The following is a 22,767-nucleotide window of genomic DNA, read 5'->3' as shown; positions in this document are numbered from 1 at the left end:
CACTTAATTTATTTAATTAAAAGATGTTAATTGAAAAACTATTAAACTCCACTGTCTTTTTAAAAGATGCTAAATCTCCTGAGAAAGAAGCAGAACTTTCCATTTTTCATACATTATCTTTTTTTCTACCTCTTCAAAAGAGGGAAGAAAAAACAAAACGCTGCTTTAAAAGATTCAAACTTTTGAGTCTGTAAAACTCTGGAGAGGAAGAAAAAACTTCCTGCATCTGTAAAATCCGCAGGACGTAAGTGAGAAAATGTGTTTTTGTTCTTCGTCTCCTCTGTGGAGAGAAGTCGACTGTTTCCTCCTTGACACAGTAAAAACACGACTTTTTATATCTTTAGCACCGAGGTCGAGGTAAAAATAAAATAAAAACCTGCTTACATCCGAGGCCCCGCCCACTTTCTCTCCACCTGCGGTGCGTTCAGGTCCTTCGTGTCTCAGTGGGAGCTACATAAACTTATTTGTGTTCACATTCTCAAATCCCTCTCCCCCTCCTCCTCCCACCCGGCTGCACTAAGTTATGCCTCGGTGAGAAGCTCTCCTCATCCCCCAGCCAATATGAAAAGGTCATTTAATGCACCGTGTTCCCTTCGCTGACAGGCCGAGAATTGGTTACTGTCAGAGCCGCTCTGTTATTCATGACTCAGCTTTTACTCTTAACGACTCGGCTCGACTGTTTAAGAGCTGAGATCTCACAACACGCTGCTGCTGCTGCTGCTGCTGCTGCTGCTGCTGCTGCTGCTGCTGCTGCTGCTGCTGCTGCTGCTGCTGCTGCTGCTGCTCAGGGTGAAATATACCGGAGCTGCTGTCGGGGTCGTGTCTGTATTATTATATCTGGTGATAAAAGCTATCAGCTTGTTTTTCCTCACACACACAGACACACACACACACACACACACACACACACACACACACTTCTTCTTGGTGTCAGACATATTTCAGATTCTCCGACCTCCTTGTGGACACAGTGTTTAAAATGCCAAGTGAAGCTTTTTTTTTTTTTCTCTCTCTCTCTGAAATGACCACAACATTACACACACACACACACACACACACACACACACACACACACACACACACACATACACACAAATACACACACACTCAGGGCCTCTCAAAGTGGTCGTCGTGGTGACCTCCCACCCTTTAAGTGAGTGGGCTCCTCCATCCCTGAGGGGAGGCTGCAGGCGGAGAGAGGAGTGGGAGGAGAGAAGTCCTCAGGGTGAACTGTGTGTGTGTGTGTGTGTGTGTGTGTGTGTGTGTGTGTGTGTGTGTGTGTGTGTGTGTGTGTGTGTGTGTGTGTGTGTGTGTGTGTGTGTGTGTGTGTGTGTGTGTGTGTGTGTGTGTGTGTGTGTGCGCTCTAACAGCAGCTATTCTCAGCTGCTGTCCGGGACACCCTGCTTCTCTCTGGACGTCGTCTCCTCCTCAGTGGTTTCACTCTTTGGCTGCTCGTCCTCCCTCTCTCCCTCCCTCTCTCTCTCTATTTTTGGTCTCTGTCTCACTTTTCTCCTCCTTTCTGTTTCTGTTCCTCTTCACTTAGTTTCTCTCTCTATCTCTCTCTCTTCGTCCTCTCATCACTCCGTCACTTCTCGTGTCAGGAGGACGGCACCAGGATATTTATGTGTATTTATACCTCATCTATCTCTCCTCTCATCATCATCATCATCATCTCATGTCCCAGTTAGAGACCTCAACTGGAAACCAGCAGGACTCTCAGTCTTTGTCAGTTTTGCTCCGTTGTTCAGCTGCAACACTTAAAGCAGAAGTAAGCGATCCGGTCGTTTTGGCTAATGCTGCGTTCCAGGCAGGCTTTTGAAATCGTGAATTACAGCTTCAACTTTGTAGCGTTCCAGGCAACCCACTCGTGTTTCTCCGACCTGTTTTACCTGTGAAAGTCACTATAACGGCCACTCGTAACTTCTGACCCGTGAACTCGTACCAGATCGAACTGGTACGACTTCACGGTCGGAAAAACACGAGTTACGAGTTTCCTTGAACGCACCATAACTTCTTGTCAGCCGATGGAGTTAGCAGCCCCCGCCCTCGTCATGGATCTATTGGTCCTCGTCCCTACGTCACCACATTCACGCGCATCCCTTGGCTGCACACACAGAGAGGACTGCCCCTTCATGCCGTTCTCTCTCCTCATTGGATAAAACTTGTAGGATACAAGAAAAGTTTTCTCCTCGGCTCAGAGCAGAGCAGAGTGACTGACAGACCCGTGTTTCAGACCAAACACTCTATAGAAGTGATTGCTGTCGGAAGATAGAACTATTTAAGACTTATATTAACACAAATATCACTTACTTCTGCTTTAAAGCTCCAGTTTTAATGTTGTGGCTGATTGGTCTCAAGTAAAAAAAAAAAAAAAAAAAAAATCATTAATTGTTTATTAAGGATCCCCATTAGCTGGTACCTTAGTAGCCAACTAGTCTTCCTGGCGTCCACAAGGAACAACAAAGAATATACACGTGGTGTAAACTAGAGCTGGTGGCCCAGTTATAGGTTTTGTGGCAGCGCTATTAGTGCACATTATGAGGTGTTTGGTAAGATGACCTGACGAAGTAAACATCCTGTGTGACTGCGACACACTGCAGCCTTTAAGTTATATATACCAGCTAACCACACACACATCGAGCTGCTCAGGGGAGAAAGTATGTCAGGCTTCTTGTTTCTGTATGTTTTCTCTAATACTACAGTAGGTCTACTAAATTACTGTAAGAAATTTGGTTTTTGAATATGTGGGTGAGGTTTTTATATAAGCCCTTTTGGGTTTCATATATACCTCCCCTTTGCACATCCCAGTCATGATGATTGTCCATGCTGTTTTAAATGATATGTTTGTGCAAAATAAATAGATAATAACTGTAATTTACATAGAAATGTGTCATACTGTATACTGGTAGATGTTCTTCTTTAAATCCAGATATCTAAATTTTACTCTGTGTTTTTCATAACCACCGATCAGCCTGAACATGAAACAGGTGAGTGGGATGTTTGGTGTCACAACAGGTCGTATGTAGGATGAAGATGTTCTGGGATGTTCTGGTTTTTCTGACATGTTACTGTATGTTTCAAATTATTCTGTTTCTGAGACATTTTATGTTTTGTAGGTGAAAATATTCTTATTTCCTCTATTTATTTCCTGTTGATTGTGGCGTTACTGTATTTGCCTTCTGAGCTGCGATCACACACACAGTTTATCATTTAGACTGATTTAGATATTATTATATAAATGAAACATGTCCTCTCTCTCTCTCTCTCAGGGGGAGGTGAAGGTGGAGGAACCAGGCAGCTGCTGTCCGGTCTGCAGGAAGCCACTTCCAGGTCGGTGCAACACAGAAACACAAAATCCACATCGAGAAAAAGTCCAGAAATTACATTTATATCACCGGTTTATTTAGAATAGAATAGAAGTGCAAGTGAAAAACAGTTTGCATTTAATTTAGCTTTAATATCAGGAAGATAAGTGACTTTTAAATGCAAATATAGTATGATCATGAACATATAAACATCACAGAGGTTTCATGTTGAACCATATGATCAGGTTTGACTGTTCTGTATCTGATTTTATAGGAAGCTAATAACCAACCGCTGCAGAGCTCAATTAGTGAGAGATTACATTACTGAGCTTTAATCGCTCTCCCAGTGGAGGAAATGTCAGACGACAATGTCACTGTGTTCTCCGGAAGAAACTCTCCGTCTCTCCGTCTCTCTCCTCCTCCTTCGTTTTCATTCAAAGTATAAAAAGAAAGAAAGAAAAACTCCTCTGGTTTTTTCATATTCACCTTCTCCCTCCACTTTGTCCTTCTCTCTCTGTCGTTCTCCCTCCAGGCGAGCCCGAGTGCCGTCGCTACGTGCAGGTCAGGAACATCACCAAGGGAGACTGTCGGCTTGACAACGTGGAGGTCAGCTTCTGCAGGGGGCGCTGTCTGTCCAGGACCGACGTCATCCTGGAGGTACACACACACACACACACACACACACACACACACACACACAATATCACTACAGGCAGAGCTGTTTCTGCAGCGTTCACATCATTACAAGTGTCCGTCAGACTTAAAAAAAACACCAATGTGTCGATGCAAAGTGGCAAAAAGTAACAGAACAATTTCGTCCACTTTAAATCCTCACAAAGCTGCGGGTTGTTAATGACAACGTGCACAGAAAAAAAGACACAATCAGGATTACTGCTGCTGCTGTGGTTGTGGCCGTGCAGACAAATTGCCCATCTGTCTTCCTCCTGAAGCGTGACCCCGACCGACCAACCAACCAACCAGCGAGCAGCGTGCATGCATGCGGGTGTTAACTGTGTTTTTGCAAAAACAAAATCAAAATCAAGTCAAACGCTCGGTGCACACCTGCTCCGTAACCACAACAAGGCGCCGTGATTATCTGATCAGTGGAGCTGCAGCTGTTGACAGCTGTAATCGCAGCACGTGGCACGAGGAGGGGGACAGGTACACGCTGCCGCTACATAATTCATCAGTCGAGTCACCGATGAGCTAAATATAGACGTCGTCGGAGCTCACGTGCATGTTCATGTTTAGTTTCTGTGTTTTTTTTTCTTCCTTTCTTTCCTTTTCATCCTCGTAAGACGGCGAGCTCATCATCACCTCGTCACCATGGCGACTTGTTTGGCATCCATACGTCTACAGTAAAAATAGAGTCAGTCATCATCATCATCATCACGCTGGGAGATTAGTAAAAATAAAACATCAGCTCAGCCAAATGTGTCATTACCTCCTGTTACTGTGGCAACAAGGAGGGGGGGCACCGTGGTAACCAGTGACTTGGCAGCGCTGAGAAGTTCCCATCTCATTGATCAGGAGTAATATCCATGCACACACACACACACACATACGCACACACACACACACACTGTGGACCAGTCAGAGTGTGTGAAGCTCTAATAGCTGCTATTTTTCACAGAAGTTGAAGGTGTCGTTGGAGTTTTTTTCCTCTTTCAGGTCTTTTCCTGCACTAATTGAACACATGAGTTCAGACTCTGTCTCTGCACCGAAGATGCTTTTTGTATTTTAAAGGGATACTTCACCCAAAATCGATAATTCACCAGTTTTCTACTCACCGCCATGTAATGCCCAGGAAAGGTTTGGAGACACACTATAGGAGCTACTGCTACAACAAGGATAAAAACAGAGATCACATTAAGTTTTTCCGAACAACTTTTTCATGCCGCGGCTTCAGGACACTTGGGTCAGTACGGACGAGCAGTATGGAGGTATCTGGATGTTTCATAGTGTGTGTTTTGGACGATTCAAAAGTGAACTCTATCCGCCGCCATTGTATGAAAATAAAGCGTTTTAATGACTCTGAAAGTTCTCCAAACCCTTCCTTGGCATGACGGTGAGTAGATGATTGGTGAATTATCGATTTTGGGTGAAGTATCCCTTTAAAAAAACCAAACAAATGAATAAAGAAGAAAAACCCTCAATAATAAACCTGATCCCCTCCCCCGAAAATTAAACAGCTGGTTGTTGTGGGGTCACGTACGTGCTCCTGGCTGTGGTTCATCCAGCTGCTGCAGGAGACAGATGTTTCCAGATATTTCCCTCAGGTGTTGATGAAGAACAAACACAAACAAACAAACAAACAAGAGAGGAGTGAATATTGGATTTGAATCATCACATGGACACGAATCCTCCCGCGTCGCTCTCTGTGTGTTTGTCAAACATTTCTGATTCACTGTTAAAACACAGGATCCATCTCCTCTCTCTCCTTTAAAGTCTCTGCTACTGTTTTGTTTTTCTTCCTGCATCAGTTTCTCTTCCACCTCCTTAAAGTGATACGCCAACATTTTTTTTTTTTTCGTGTCTTGCCTCACTCCCGAGTCCATGACCAGCAGATAGACACCATCCTTTCGACTGTGCGTGCAGTAACAAGGGAGATAGAGCCGTATCGCCTGTAATTAGCTTAGCTCAAACACTGGAAGTGTATAGGTAGTGTTAGCCTGCCTCCACCTAAAGTTGCTAATTAGCTTAGCTCAAACACTGGAAGTGTATGGGTAGTTTTAGCCTGCCTCCACCTAAAGTCGCTAATTAGCTTAGCTCAAACACTGGAAGTGTATGGGTAGTGTTAGCCTGCCTCCACCTAAAGTTGCTAATTAGCTTAGCTCAAACACTGGAAGTGTATAGGTAGTGTTAGCCTGCCTCCACCTAAAGTCATCAGAGAAACTCTTCAGCAACTCTAAACGGAAACCGGCGGGCCGATCTTCGCCTCAGAGCTGACAAAACTCTCCGGTAAGGCATCTTGAGCGGTCAAATGCCGCTAACGGGACGAGATCGGTCAAAACGGAGGGTTCAAGCTAAGACGGTTTATTTTGGTTCAAGCTAGCTACATCGAGGGTAGGTTAGCTTCCTGTTTCAAAGTAAAAGCACAAATTCTATCGTCATGGTTTTCTGTATGTAAAGGGCAACAGGTGTTTTATTTTGTGAAAGCAACCGGAAGTGCGTTGGTCACAACGGCTAGCTTGAGTAGCGCCGAATTTGTCCGAACAAAATTGTAAACAGCTGGTATTTAGACAAATTAACGACACACTGCTGATCTAAATGGCTACTTTCTCACCTAAAAATGTTTGAAATGTGGATAAAGTGATATATTTACAGAGTTTAGAGCTAAAATTAAATCAGCTTCTGACTGCTGATTTCAGCTCGGGTAGGAGTCAGGCTAACACTACCCATACACTTCCAGTGTTTGAGCTAAGCTAATTAGCGACTTTAGGTGGAGGCAGGCTAACACTACCCATACACTTCCAGCGTTTGAGTTAAGCTAATTACGGGCGATACGGCTCTATCTCCCTTGTTACTGCACGCACAGTCGAAAGAATGGTGTCTATCTGCTGGTCATGGACTCGGGAGTGAGGTAAGACACGAAAAAAAATGTTGGCGTACCCCTTTTTAAAAAAAAAAAAAACACATCTCTATTATCTCCTCTCTTCCTTCCTTTTCCTCTTCTCTCTCATATTGACTTGTAACCTCCTAATTTCACCCTCTCCTTCTCCTCTTCCAGTCTCCTAATTGGTCTCGTTTCACCTCCTCTCTTCTTTTCTCTTATCTTTCTCTTTTAATTTAACCTCCCTCTCTCTCCCTCTCTCTTTCTCTCCACTCAGGAGCCGTACCTCCAGTCGGTGTGTGAGTGCTGCAGCTACCGCCTGGACCCCGACACCCCCGTGCGTTTCCTGAGCCTGCGGTGCGAGAGCGGCGAGAGCGAGCCCGTCGTCCTGCCCGTCATTCACAGCTGCGAGTGCACCAGCTGCCAAGGTGGGGAGAGATTAAACGACACCAGGCCCATGCATGCACGGCGCATTTTCATTTACATGTGCATGTTATCGTGTCGGCCCCCCGAGAGCCGAGGCCATTTAAATATATGGAAAAATATTTGCACATGACATATGTTTACATGCAGACGGAGAGAGGAGCAGCAGGAGAATCCCATATGTGTCTCCAAACAGGGAAAACAGATTTATATGATAATTTATGAGCAGAAAGATGTGTTATCATAAGACACACACAGTTAACTGAAGTCGTGCTTTTACTTGGAAATATCCACAACATGATTAAAGAGTAAAAAAAACACGACTGGCTCTCACATGACCGGCCGACTGCTCATCGTATAACTGAGCTCATTGTGGCTGATTTAAAGCTGCGTTCAACGTGTCGCAGCCTCCACATGAAACATCTCATTGTTCTGGGGGAAGACAGAGCAAAGATCCATGTACAGTAGGAAGCTGTAAAGGACTAAAAATGACCCCGTGTCAAATGAGCTGCGAAATCACACTCACGACATCCACTCGTGTGCTGAATGTTGTTGTTGCATCACTGCTGCTGCAGCAGGTGTTTGATGGAGAGATCGTTCAGGTCTGCTGCTGTTAATCCTGCACACAACAATGTAAACTAAAGAATAAGTGACAAATAAATCTAAAAAAACATATTGTATACAAGAGCAGCAGGCTGCACAATATGTAAAAATAATAAAATAGTGATTATATGAGCAGATATTGTGTTATATTTCAGAGCGAACGTTCACTTTTGAGTCATTTTTCCACTTAAAAATTGATTATTTTTGTTGTTCTCCATAGCAACGCAACATTTACAGCGTTGACAGTACCCAACGATGTTGTTGTGACTCATTTTATCTTTGTCAAAAAAAAGCTTTTGCAGCTCCTGTGGTTTGGATATTAACCTTGGCCATATTGTTATTTTATGATGATTGATTACATGGTGATTAATTGTGCAGCTTCGGTTCACACTGCATCACAAAGTCTCCTGTTACTTAGCAACTATGATAATACAATACAACTTTTTCTCCCAAAGCCTCTCTGGTTTTTACAGTAACACAACACTGGCCCAGGGTGCAGTGCATCTTGGGATATACGTCAGATCCTTAGTGGCAGTGGCTCTGGGACACAGTTAAAGGGATAGTTCAACATTTTGGCAAATTGGCCGATTGCCATAATCCCTATAGTCAAAGCAGTAGGTTTGTTACCTTTAATTGTTGGTGCAAGCTGTTTTTAGAATGGTGGAGCAGAGCCGTGAGCTGCTCAGAGCTACGCTACGGAGGCTCATGGGATTTCTTGGTTTTCCTCATCAAACTCATCAAATACACAATCCAACAACTCCACAACGCTCTGGTGGACAAGTTGTGACCTGCACATTCACCACGCTATGAGATAATAACACAACGTTACCAGACAGAGTTGTTTTAGAGGGAAATACAGAGACTGCTTGATGAAAAACTGCCCCTGACGGGAACGTGCATCAGCGGTTTTGCATGAATTTCCCTCTAAAACAACTCTGTGTGGTAACGTTGTGTTATTATCTCATAGCGTGGTGAATGTGCAGGTCACAACTTGTCCACCAGAGCGTTGTTGTGGAGTTGTTGGATTGTGTATTTGATGAGTTTGATGAGGGAAACCAAGAAATCCCATTAGCCTCCTCCGTAGCATAGCTCTGAGCAGCTCACGGCTCTGCTCCGCCGTCCTAAAAATACAATTGCACTGACAATTAAAGGTAACGAACCTACTGCTATGACTATAGCGATTATGGCAATGGGCCAATTTGCCAAAATGTTGAACTATGCCTTTAACAGGTGTTCAGGTGACACGTTTATTTCTTTTCTCCTGTTGCTTCTCCACTAATACACAGTTACAGTCACTTTCCATCAGTGCCACACACACACACACACACACACACACACACACACACACACACACACACACACACACACACACACACAGACCCGTGCACACGTTTGCCTGCTGTAATCTCAGAGAAACATACAGTACATTCTCCTTTCTGCCCAGCATGAATAATTCAATTGAGGATCCCACCTCTGAAGCAATTACGTGTTAATCCATTCATCAACGTGCCTGATTGCGTTAGTTAATTGGATGTAGACACATACGACACAGAACCCCCCCCCTCCCCGTTCCTCCCAGCGCGACACTCCCACGGACACCACGTCTGACGGATTTGGTTGTTACGGCAATCAATCTTGCACGACATCACACTCACACACTTGCGCACACACACACAAACGTAGTAACGGCCGCTGCAGGTTTTCACATCTTTCTTCTGATGCTGCTTCTCAAGCCTCACATTGGTTCGTTGAAACTTTCTTTTTATTTAAGTTTTCAGTTCTTTTTTCCAACAATAAAAAAAGAAACAAAAAACAAAGAGAGAAAGAACAAGAAATAGAGAATATAAGTGAACAGACAGGTTGACAATGAGTTACATGTCAAAGAATATGAAGTCTGCCCTTCCCAGTACTTTGTGTCTTAGGGAGAGTTTTTCCATGCATTGTATTTCATTATCAATGGTGATCCAGTCGTTCCTTCATGGCAGATTTGTCTGCAGCCATTTCCGTGTAATGGCCTTCTTGCTCGCAGCTCGGAGTACTTTATAAAGATAGTTGTCCTGGTCCTTAAGTCCAACTGGGATTTATTTTACCCAAAAATACAGTGTAATAAAAGAAAAAATCAACTTCTAGACCAAAGATTGCCCAGCAATTCTTGCCATTATGGTTGAATAAGGGGGCAGGCCTTTTAAACTTTTGGTTCTTACATTTCATCTGCTTCTCAAAGAACTTTTGAATTTTATATATTTAAAGGGATAGTTCAACATTTTGGCAAATTGGCCCATTGCCATAATCCCTATAGTCACAGCAGTAGGTTCGTTACCTTTAATTGTCAGTGCAAGTGTATTTATAGAACGGCGGAGCAGAGCCGCAAGCTGCTCAGAGCTACGATACGGAGGCTCATTATGAGATTTCTTGGTTTCCCTCATCAAACTCATCAAAAACACAATCCAACAACTCCACAACGCTCTGGTGGACAAGTTGTGACCTGCACATTCACCACGCTATGAGATAATAACACAACGTTACCACACAGAGTTGTTTTAGAGGGAAATACAGAGATTGCTTGATGAAAAACTGTCCCTGAAGGCAACGTGCATCAGCGGTTTTGCATGAATGCATGTATATTTGATGAGTTTGATGAGGGAAACCAAGAAATCCCATGAGGTTTTGCATGAATTTACCTCGAAAACAACTCGGTTATCAAGGTAAACTCCAACTCCGGAGTCACACGGTGACCTCCCAAAACACGATACTGACCCTGTGACTGTGATATAATAATATATCCACATGGGAATCCCCTTCAGAATGTGTGGGCCAAAGGTCGGCTTTGACTAGAGGATGAACTGATTAGATGTTGGTCGTCAGAAGATCAAATGTCACAGAGACAAATTGCACATAAATATACATAACAGTTGCAGTGTATACCTTGAGAAAAGATATTTTAGAGCGTTTCGTTTCTAGTTTAAATACACTTCAGATAAATAAAATGTGTCTGGTTGTGGTGGTTCAGTTCAGATGTGAGAGAGAAGATAAAAACCTCCTCAGCCTCTCCATCTCTGTCTCCGTCCTGCAGCAGGTTTCTGTTTCTCTCCTGTTTGGTGTCTGTGTTATAAAAGTTATGACAGAAAACACCGGCGGCCGTTACGACGCCATCACTCTGACTGTATCTCTGCTCCACAGGAGGCGACCTGTCCAGACGCTGAGGGAGCGAGTGTGTATGTGTGTGTGTGTGTGTGTGTGAATGTGAATGAATGTGTGTGTGTGTGTGTGAGTGTGTGTGTGTGTGAGCACACTGAAGACCAGCGTGGAGGGTTTTCTGGAGTCGTCCTGTCGTCTTAGTCATCATATGACTGTTGATCCTAGAGTGAAGCTTTATATTCTCCTTCTTCGGCCTGTACAGACGTTTCTACTGTGTATTTATAGATTTAAACATAAAGTCAGACCTGCTTTACATTTATATAAATATATAAATGTTTATATGTATGTGTTTTGTTAACCCTCTGATGCATGAATTATGTTAGCCTCAGTCAAGATTTTTTTCTTAAGTGTTTTTATCCTTCTAAGGGCATGAAAAAAAAGTTAAAATACAATTTTTTTTCAAACATGATTTTTTCAGAGAGTTACAGACATGTCCACTCCAGTGGACTACATGCGCCTAAGCACTCACATAAAACAATATGAATTTAATGTAAAAATTGATCAAAATTGTGATTTATGGTTAATTCATTAACTATAATTTAATTGTATGCTTTGCAAAACATTTTTACATATTTATTACACATTTTAACGTTGTATAAAACGTTATACAACGTTAAATAGGCCTATTGTGTATAGGCCTGAATAAGAGAACAAACGACTCTCACAACTTTGAAGCTTACACCTAAGCCAATTCTTTGTTTCAAAACATCCCCAACAAGAAGAACATTATTATTATTAGTTACCATACTTCTTTAAGGATGCAGGACTGGTATTACCATGCCATTATACTAGAATTCATATGTTTTCGGCAACAAGAACTGAAATATCTGTCTCTTCATCTCCAAACACATCTTTTGCAATAATCCTCACCTCAGTAATATGCTCAGTTCATCAAACCTATGCTTTATGAAAGGTGGCAAAGCATCCAGGGCACACTGGCACACAGCATTGCATGCAGATGTATTTGGTCTTGAGTGTGGCCAGGTTAACAGTGCACATCTTCCACAGCTCCCTCGTCCTACCTCTGCTATCTGGCCCTACAAATTACAGCTAATCTGCACAGAAGTGTATATTTTTAAATGAGTGGCCTATAAATCAAGCAAAGGAATGTATTTTTATATTTATAATATAATTTACAACCAGAACAGTCACAAGAAAATGTAAAGCAATTACAGGATTTGTGTTGGACTTGATGCATGACGTCCACTTCAGTGGACACATGGTTAATTGTAATTTACTACTTATTTGAAATACATTTTTCAAAAATAAAATAATAATTATATTACTTATATGCTACTGTATATCATCATATTTTTTTAATATCTAGGGTTCTTCTGGAAAAGACGGTTTTACAGGATATGCCAGGAGCCGCCAACCTAGGTGGCTGTCTGGCGGCCATCTTGGATCCAGATAAAATTTACTTGCAGTTACAACGACTGACCACTGAATTAACCTCAATGGATTGGTGCAGCAGAGAGCCCTCTATGGGCTGATAGGCAATTCAACCATAGAAACCTTTGTATTTAGGATGGAATGACTTTTAAACAGCCGTCCACTGTAGTGACCACTATGCACCAGAGGGTTAATGTAAATGTCTCTTTTTATTAATTATTAGATGTTTACGCTGCGTTTTCCAATGTTCAATAAACATTTTCTACACAAGGAGAAAAATATCATCAGGTTTTTTTTTCTCCAAACGTTTATTTAGAAAATAAAAAACAAAAGATATCATCGACACAACTTCATTTTAAATAAATATCTACATGTTTCTGTGTTTGTTCATAAACACTCTCACTTTCTAACTGTTGTTTTTCCCACAATGCACCAGCCCCCGCTGTGTTTTCCTAAACTAAAACTAAACACTTCAGCTCTAAAGTTGAAGTTGGGGTGAAATATTTCTAATCAAAAATAATCTAGATCACACAATATTGTTTTCAACATGCAAGATAAACATCAGGAAGATTTTCACCAATTTTTTTTTGTCTTTTTTGGTTTTGGAAGCAGATTTTCAAAATAAAAGCTCTGACATTTCAGTGGAACCATAAAAACCTCAGCTCGTCTCTTTCTCTGCACTTCACTGTGTAAAAAAAAATGTTTGAGCTGAATGACTCGGTGTGTTTTGCTGTTTCATTTTGCTGCTGTAATGTTTCTTCATTATAAGAAGCTGTAGCTTTTAATGGATGTGTCAAAGTGGATGTGTCGCCCGGAGCTTTTATTTTTTCCCCTTCTTCTTCCACCTCCTTCATTCAGACATTTATTCATTACAGCTCAGGGTGAAGTGAAGTGCATTAAGAACTCCTTTAGCAGCTCAAGTCGACTCTATATATCTCTGTGTCTGTGGTAAATGAGGAAAGAGACTGGGATCTGTCTCATCCTCTGACAACAAAGAGTTCTTTTCCTTCCTTCCTCTTCCTCCTTCTCATCCCCTCCTTCCTCCCCTCCTCCCTCTCTCTTTTCCAGACTAAATAAGGGAGTTGTGAGGAGAAGGCCGACCAGCACGCCTCCTCTGGCTCTCCCTCTCTCCCTCCCTCTCTCTGTAGTAAATACTGTGCTGGGGATGTAATCAGAGCTGGAGCCCCGGTGCATTTTTAATTCATACCGAAACGTCACCATATTTTGTTTTTTTATTCTTTCTTTCCTTTTTAAAAAAAAAAATGATGAATAGTTCCTGAAACCGCCTTCTTCCCAACTGCCAAGGCTGCTGCAATTCATCATGTCTGACCAATCATTAAAAACACTGATCGCTGGGAAAATGAATGCGTTCATGCAGCTGCGGGTCATTTTGATGAATGCACTCACAGAGCTGCAGTGTTTTTGCTTCAGGCCTTCAGAGTCTGACTTTGGACACAGTGGAGGAGGCCTGAGATGGAGAGAAATAAAAAAATAAATAAAAAAAAAATCATGCTTTTTTATACAGTCTATGGCTCAGATGCATTTAAAGGAAATAGGAAAAGTGAAAACTATACATCACAATGAGTTTGGGAATCAGAGGCAAATTTAAAGGATGGATGTCCTGAATAAAACTGAAACAAAGGAACCATAATCTATTTTTTATGCTCTTTATTCATTCCTGAGAGCTGTATAGTCTATATATGGAAATCAGCATGTTAATAACGTTATTACATCATCGTGTGACAAGAATTTCATCCTTCATGGTCCCTGAACGCATCACTTCCACTGTCATATTTAAATATTTCAATAATGTATAAAATTATTAGTTGAGGGGGAAAAAAACCATCTGAATTCATTTCAAACATTTTCAAAACCATAATATCCGACAGCTCGTGAATGCATCATCATCATCTCCAGCGTGACGGAAGGCAAGGGGGGAACCCCGGCGCTGTGACGTCACAGCGGAGCGGTGAATCCCCGCATCCAACCGCGAGACACGCGGAAGCAGCAGCAGCCGCGTCTCCTTATTGGCTCGCGCAGCTTCATCCCTGCTGAGCCAGGTGCAGGTGCGGCGTGCACGCGCTTCTCTCCTGTACAGGTAAACTAAATGTGCGCGTGATGGGGGCAACATGGAGGAGAGAGAGGGAGGAGGAGGAGGAGGAGGAGGAGGAGGAGGAGGAGGAGGAGGGGGGGGGGGGGGTTGTTTTATTAACAAAGGAGTCTAGTAAAATGGGAGAAGGCAGCTGTGTGTGTGTGTGTGTGTGTGTGTAGCCTCGCACCTGTTAAAAGCAGCCGTTTGGCCGCAGCAGGTGTGTGTGTGTGTGATAAAGGCGTGAAGCACCTGTATGTGTCCTGAGGCTGCAGCCATTTTGGGTCCGTTTCCTCCAACTGTGATCAATAATCAATATTAATCTAATAAATAGTTGATAAAAAACAATGTATTATTATATTTTTTTTTTATGTTTCTGGGTCCAGGTCGCAGCTCGCGCCCCTCAGGTCTCATTTAACCTGCATGTCAGTTTTATTTTTTAAAGGGAGGGGTTGGGGTGCTCGTGCATGATCTGTTCGTGTCTCCATGAGTTGAAGCTATATGTGTGTGCGTGTGTGTGTAAATGTGTGTGTGAGCTGATGCACAAAGGGTTAAAGAGGCGCAGCCAGACGCCGGTGGAGCTGAAGTCATCCGGCAGAGCAGCGCAGAGAGAGAGAGCGAACTGCTGCTGCCGCTTCTACTCTGGTTTCTTTTTGTTTTTCTCCACAGTTGGAGCGCGCGGACGGACCTTCAGAAGCACGAGGAGGTGGAATGAAAAACTGATAAAAAAAAAGAGGAAAAGAAAGCAAAATAAAAGAAGAGGAAGAGGGAAAAGAAGAAGGAGAAAGAGAAGGAGAAGAAACGCGCAGCTCCGCTCGGCGCCTCCATGGCTCCAGCGCCGCTCGTCGGGAAGCAGCAGCAGCAGCGGGCTGCAGCACCGGACCACCGGTTCGAGTCCGTGGAGCTCCAGTGAGTGTGAGAGAGAGAGAGTTGCACAGGGAGACATCATCACCTGACCGGGGTTGACTCTCCTCCTCCTCCTCCTCCTCCTCCTCCACTCAGACTCCCTCACACCTCTCCACCTGGAAACTGGAGGTTGGAAACGGCTTCGATCCGCCGTGCGCCTCCTTTCCAGAACTCTCCTCCTCCTCCTCCTCTTCTCCTCTTCTGCTCCTTCACTTCTATTCTCCCCCCGAGCAGGAGCAGCGGTCACCATCACCTCCTCGTCCTCCGTCTCTCTGAAGACACTTGGGAAAACTTTGACCCTCGGATTATCCATTATCCATGCGGAGAGCGCACTGAGCCGATAGATAGAAGTCTCTCCACAAAGTCTCTCCAGGTCCAAGTCCGGGGAGGGGGGCCACCGCCGCCACCATGCCGGTCCGGAGGGGCCATGTGGCCCCGCAGAACACCTTCCTGGACACCATCATCCGGAAATTCGACAGCCAGAGTAAGAGATCAGTGTTTTCAGATGTGAATTTATACAGGATCAATAATGTGCTTTTTCTGCTTTCTATTCTTTACTCTAAACATCCCATCACGATAATTTACAGTACACCAGTAGCCTTTTGATCCCGACGTGTTTGTGTTTGTTGATCACACTCTGTGGTTTAAAGGTCACGGTGCAACACTTTGAAAAAGTCGCATCATCATGTTTTGTTTCTTGTTTCTGCTGATGGATCTGCAGCAACACGGTCTCACTAACTGAGGAGTGTAGTGTAAAACACTTCGCTCTGCTCCGGGTTGGTTGGTTTTTCTTTTGCTTTGCTTTTGAAAGAAGAAAAATAAGTGGATAATATCTGATTGATACGTAAATGTGCAGCAGCAAGTTATCAACTACTAGAAAAACAAACAATATATCAGAGCTGCTAAATTTTTCATGGAGCCCAGAGGCGTGAAATCTGAAGCTGTCATCCGTCCTCATTCCCTCTGGTTCTCTCTCTCTCTCTCTTTCTCTCTGTCTCTCTCTCTGTGTGAGCAGACTTTAAACAGCTTCTCCTGCATCTCATGATGATGGAGAAGAAGTGGAAGATGTGTGTCATTAACATTTGGTCCCTTCAGGTTTTGACATTCAGGTTTGAGATGTTTTCTGGGAGGAATCTAAATGTCAATGACTCCCATCAGGAGATGAAACTGAAGCTGAACGTTCAGTTTTTTATTTTCCCTCTCTGTTCCTGTTTACCGTCTTCTTGCTCCTGCTCTGTGGGGGGGTTCGAGCTGTGGAATACAAAGTGAACTGAAGTCTTTCTGCATTTGTAAAAACCCACGAGTCGTCACAGCAGCAGCAGCAGCTTTCAAACAAGATGTTCTTAAAGGTCTGGGTCTAAAAAAAGAAAGAAATAAACAAACTCAATGTTTCCTGACACCGAGCTGCAGGATGGATGGATGGATGGATGGATGGATGGATGGATGGATGGATGGATGTGAGAAGGTTGAACGTGTTGATATCTGTAGTTCCTGTGTGTGCAGGAAGCTTCTGAGTATTGATGAGATGAGAGCAGCTCTTCCTCTTCAGTGTCACACTGCAAAAACTCAAATATCTTACCAAGAATATTTGTCTTATTTCTAGTCAAAATGTAAATTCTAGTCAAAACAAATCTCATTATACCTTAAATATCTATATTTATACATATTATACATAAAAAAGTAGCTTGTTTTTAGACACTTTTTACTTATTTCAAGCATATTTTCATTTGAAATAAGTAGAAAAATCTGATAGTGGAGAGTGAAGTTTTTCTTTCTTATTACAAGCACAAAAAACTTCCTTTCACTGGCAGATTTTTCTACTTATTTCAAGTGAAAATTAGTTTGAAACAAGTGAAAATTAACTAAAAACAAGTAAATTTTTAGGTGATGAGTCTTATTTTAAGTGGAAAGAGATTAGTTTTGACTAGAAATGAGACATTTTGACAAGAAATAAAACAAATATTCTTGGAAAGATGTTGAGTTTTTGCAGTGCACAGAGAAACACGACCTCCAGCCCAGAGCGATCGCTTCGCCTCGCTGCTCCACAGATGTTTCATTCATTCATTCATGTCTTCAGAGTCATTTTCTATCGATCGTTCCGGCGTTTGGTCGAGGTAACCAGGCATGAAGATGAAGATGATGCTGATGATGCTGCTGGTGACCATACAGTGTCTAATGGCTGTGTAATGTGTAATGAGCTGGTGGACATGGAGATGGAGCGTCAGTGTCTAATGAGACCGTCTGATGAAAATCTTCTGAAACCTGATCTCAGTCCTTAAGTTAAGTGCTGCAGCTTCCACACAGTCCTGTTCTTCTGATTCCCATCCATTAAACCGTTGTTTGGTTTAAACTGAGACTGAATGAACTCTATCTCAACGACAGTCAATATCAGGTCTCTCTTAGTAGCCTCAGTCTCAGCGATAAGAACCGATGTGAAGACTTTTTTTTAGTGGCTTCAACTTCAAACTGTCTGGTTTGAACAGACATGACATCCATCCATCCATGACATTGGTTGATCCATGAGTCATTTATTGTTAAATAGTAAAATGTTGTAGCCTAGAAGTCTATCTGCACCCTAGTGGCAGCAAATATATTTGCTCCGTAGGTGGGTCTAGAAACGAGCCATAGGAACTTTTTGAGTCTCGAACACCGTTTGTGTTGACCAATCACAGCGCTCTATCTGTTTAGAGAGTCGTTGGGCGGGCTTAACGCCATGACGACATACTGTGAAAAACATGACAAGAAGATGGCTTTAGCAAAGGAATCGTTTTAATCGGCGTTGGCATCAACTTTGAAATAATTAAACTCGTCATTTTCTTTAAAAGTTGAGCAAGAAACTGCACTGAAGTCATTTATTTCGAAGAAGGATGTATTTGGTGTTTTGCCGACGGGATGTGGGAAAAGTTTAATCTACCGATGACGTCATCCTGCTCTTTGCTCTGATTGGTCGTAGTGCTACCCTATTGGTGCAGAGGCAGTTTGAAATGATATAGTCTGGCTTGTCAGGCTAAAAATGTTGAGCTTTTTTTTGTGAATATCGTCCCAATAACTCCCGTATTGATCCGACCCTGAGCTCCGTCCTGATCTGTCTCAGTCGTCATGGTCAAGTCATTTCCTGTTTTTGTTTTGAAGACGAAAAAACCCCCCAAAAACAAGTATTATGGGTCCGACGCCATGGAAACTTCCAGAACAAACTCTGGGCGTCTGTTGAAGTCTCTCACACAAGCTGTCGTTGTTCAGCCGGCGACAGATTGATCGACCGGCTCTGAGCTCTCAGTTGTTTGAGTTGGAGAAGGAGGTGAAGCTGAAGAGAAGACTGAGCTGCAGCACACACACACACTCTTTATGGAAGGATGGGTGTGTGTGTGTTGGGATGACGAAGCCTCAGATCAATTAGTTTTGATTAGTTTGATAGAATTGTTATCAATGTGGCCGAAGCATGACACATGCATTTTCCAGTTGGATATAACTTGACATGGAGCTGATTAATTGGATTCAGTATTTCCTTCTTCCTGCATTTCCCAGTTGGAATAATCCTTCTGCAGCTCTACATCCAGTTTTGTCTTTGGGACTGAAGCGGAAAACCAACAAATAAATTGTTATTTGCTCAGAAACAACTACAGTATCTATCCATATCAAGTCCTTCTGACCTTTTCTGCAGATTGAATTATGTTGTATTCCTACAATTTAAATCATTTTTTCTCAATCTTGGCTGTTCAACATTCAATTTAGATGTGCTTTTTGCATTGCATTGCATTTTTTACACTTTTCTCAAACATTTCATAACATTTCAACCTGCAGCTTAAAAGTTTTTCTTTCAATTTGAAGTAGTTGCTTCACTTCCTCAGCTTTCACAAGCATTTTCCAGTTGGATATAACTCGACGTGGAGATGATTGGATGCAGCTCTGCTCTGCAGTCGAGGTTTTTGTCTTCGTGACCGAAGCAGAAACCGACAAACAAGTCATTATTTACTCAGGTGCGGGGGGAAAATAATCTCATGTCAAAATTTCAATTAGCCGACGCAGCCGCTCGGCTTTAAAACGGGTTCCTGTGTGACACAATGAAATATGATCCAATAAGGTTTTTGTTTGAGCAACAGACCTGTGAGTCGAGAGGCTTATCACAGCACCGCACTCTGAGTCTGCAGGAGTTATCAGCAGCCGAACATCAGAAACGCTCGCGGCTCGTTGGCGTTTTTAAGGTCGTAGCTGCTGATGAAGCTTCAGACCTTTTTTACCTCCAGGTCTCCTTAAACTCCTGCTGGAGTTATCTAATCCTCCAGCTCATCCTCCACTCTCATTAGACTCCACACAGCTCCCTCTGGAGCACTGGCGTAGCCACGGGTGTGCCAGGGTGTGCCAGTGCCACCCACAGAGGAAGCTGGCACACCCAAAAATTTGATGCATTTTTTGTTTTTGTTATAGTCTATAGCTACTATCGATCAGTCAATACATTTGTAAAAATTGCCGTCAGGTGATGCGTTGCGACACCTGCACCGGCTCACGGAGAAACTGGACTAATGGAATAATTAACGAGTTCAAGGCCAAGCCACGCCGTCTTGCCCTTTAAATTGAGAGCTGGCAGTGCGCACAGGTAAACAGCGATATTGTTGTCCTCTTCTGCTTTGCGATATAAAACCATCAGGCCAGGCTGTTACATAATCATATGTGATGAATGATGAGCCCAGTAGTTGTGTTCAGATGGTTAAATAGCTTTGTTGATCATGCGATCAAAGTCATTTAAGCGCCGTTACGCACGCCGCACCTCTCTCGTCCGATGCGCTCCTCTCCTCTCCTCCCTCTCCAGTACCTGGCTGCTCAGCTCTGGGACCGGGACTGGGACGTCACCGCCGCCTTCACTCCGTCCGTGATCCCTCTGGTCAGCGCGTTTAGACCCGAGTGGCCTGAGTGTCCCACCTGAGCTCTGTGCCATAGCGCGCAGCTCCAGCTCAATGAATGACAGCAGGTCTCCCAGTTACCTGCTCAGCTGCTGCTCAACACTGATCAGAGCAGCTCTCCCTCGTTTGCTGAGGTTTTATTATAAACTAAAATCTTCTTTTGTTCTTTGCCGCATACCTATATCTCCCCATCTTCTCTTCACTTCATCTCTTCTCTTCTTGTTCTACCAACCACATTTGAACTTTCTCATAGATAATCTCCCACGTTTCTTCTGCTGCAGCTCCACAATTTTTCCACAATATTTGTCCCTCTCTCTATTAATGCGTCGGATCAAATTTTTATTCTGCGTTTGTATCCATCCAGCTCTCTGTCCACACTCTCCATGGCGGAAACGGTTACGCGCAAAACCCTCATTTAAATACTGCGGTTTGCGCGTGTTGTCATTTAGCGTGTTACTCTTAGTAGATCACCTAGTGTGTGTGCGCTAACCAGACACGCAAAAGTGTGTTTTTTTTATGACTTTGTTATTGATTTATTTGAGCACGTCATATGTGTGAATGTTTAGACCTGTTGTACTGTTGACTATAAGAGCAGTTACTAAGCAGTTTTTTTTTTACTCAGCGTTGCATATAGATTAGAAGATAAGTCATACAGCAGGGCTATTCAATTACTGGGGAACTGGGGCCAGTTCATGAAACTGAGGCCAAATAAGGGGCCAGAAAATAAGTAATCATGGTAACATATGAACAAATTTTAACAACATACTGAAGGAGTTAATATAGAATTTATTTTGTAAGTGCATGACAACATGTGCATTGTGTTATATTAAGACAAACTGTCCAAGTCACTGTTAATTTCAAATAGCAACATCATGTTCAAAAATCAGAGCCATATCACACATATTTCATATTTCACTAGTTTGACTGACAGGCAAAATCAGAACTCCACCAACAATGATAAAACCAGTGAATAGAACAGCAAATAGAATAGAATTATAGCAACATATCACTGCATGCTATTTTATCAAGGCAAAGTATTTCAAATTGCATCACTCTGTTAAATGAATAAAATTCTAAATAACAGATATGGCACATGGACTGACAGACAAAGTAAACTTCAAATGCACCAACAAATACAAAACAAGACTACATACTATGCTACTGAACAGAATTATACCAACAAACAGTGCATGGTATTTTATCAAGCCAAAATGTTTCAAATTGCATCCAAAACTAATCACTTCATCCAGGTTAGTCCTGCTAAAACATGAGATCCTGAGATGAGATGATCAATTTAACAGTCCCTTAGTTGACCTTGCTTGACAATACCAACGTGAAACTCTTCCTCTGCTCCAACTACTCAGCCAAAAGCAGACACACTGATAAGGAGATTTGGTGAGGGCTTTTCATTCTTATCTGTCCAAAAATTGTACCAGACACCTCAATATTCAGTTCAGCTGAGCCATACCACATGAAGAAAAACATTAAGTGCATAATATGGCATTATGGGGTGAATAACATGTAAACTGCATCACACTGTTCAAAAATGAGTCCTCATTGCTGGCTTGACTAACATGCCTGTTACCTCATCCATCTAATGAGAGAAATGGCATTTTCTTGACTTAGCAAGAGCAGTGAAGTCAGGGGTATATGTTGTCAGAGCAATGCTCAAGCAGTGTTGCAAATGCTGGTCAGTGAGAGATATCCGATTGTGAGTTTTAATGGCATTCATGTGTGAGAATGACGATTCACAAGTGTATGTTGAGCCAAACATTGTAAGGAGAAAAAGTGCAAGACCCCTTGAGAGTGGAAATTTCTCTTGGCTGACTTCATGAGTCCAGAATTTTTCAAAACCTGCCTGCTGCAATGACTGTCGCAAGTCTTCTGATGACTGAATGTCAATGAGTTCCAGTTGTAAAGGTGCCTCGTCCAATGACGTGATCAGCTCCTTTGCTTTCATTGCAAAGTCTGCCTCATTGTTCACACAGAAAGGGTCCTTCACAAATCTCATCACTTCATGGGGGATGCTGAAATCATCAAACCTAGTGGCAAAGTTGTTTTTTAATGAGTCAATAAAGCCTGACATCACTTTTGTGATTTGTAGGCCTGATTTCCTCAATGTGGGGAAGTGGAGCATCTTCCCTGGACAAAGATCAGCTGAGAAAAGGGAGAGCTTCCTTTGAAAAGCATGAAGTCTCTCCACAAGTTGCGTGACTGTTTTATCTCTGCCCTGCAGTTCCATGTTGAGTTGGTTCAAATGATGGAAAATATCGCTCAAAAAGCATACAGCAGCATTAAACTCGTTATTTTCCATCAGAGACAGGAACTTGCCAGCTTTTTTCAGCTTTGAATTCCGGAGAAACACCACAATCTCCTCTCTTAGTTCACAAAATCGTTTCA

The 22,767-nt window shown here is 42.7% G+C and overlaps 2 protein-coding genes across 2 annotated transcripts in view; both read left to right on the top strand.

Annotated features, from left to right (window-relative positions):
- The window catches only part of sspo (SCO-spondin), a gene marked incomplete at its 5' end in the record, with an annotated part of 128,753 nt that extends 116,000 nt beyond the window's left edge, over positions 1-12,753 (top strand). Inside the window, 5 exons of the mRNA XM_083995240.1 lie at positions 3,270-3,330; positions 3,838-3,962; positions 7,136-7,286; positions 11,065-11,370; positions 12,661-12,753. Of these exons, the coding sequence (XP_083851366.1) occupies positions 3,270-3,330; positions 3,838-3,962; positions 7,136-7,286; positions 11,065-11,087 (360 nt within the window). The 3' untranslated portion in view covers positions 11,088-11,370; positions 12,661-12,753. The remainder of the gene's footprint in view (positions 1-3,269; positions 3,331-3,837; positions 3,963-7,135; positions 7,287-11,064; positions 11,371-12,660) is intronic.
- A 3,124-nt stretch (positions 12,754-15,877) lies between these two features.
- kcnh2b (potassium voltage-gated channel, subfamily H (eag-related), member 2b) overlaps positions 15,878-22,767 on the top strand; it is a gene marked incomplete at both ends in the record, with an annotated part of 295,565 nt that continues 288,675 nt past the window's right edge. The window contains one exon of the mRNA XM_083995135.1: positions 15,878-15,953. Within this exon, the coding sequence (XP_083851261.1) occupies positions 15,878-15,953 (76 nt within the window). The remainder of the gene's footprint in view (positions 15,954-22,767) is intronic.

This window comes from Trachurus trachurus, assembly GCF_905171665.1.
Source record: "Trachurus trachurus genome assembly, chromosome: 20".
NCBI lineage: Eukaryota > Metazoa > Chordata > Actinopteri > Carangiformes > Carangidae > Trachurus > Trachurus trachurus.
This window is presented reverse-complemented; position numbering and strand designations above follow the sequence as displayed.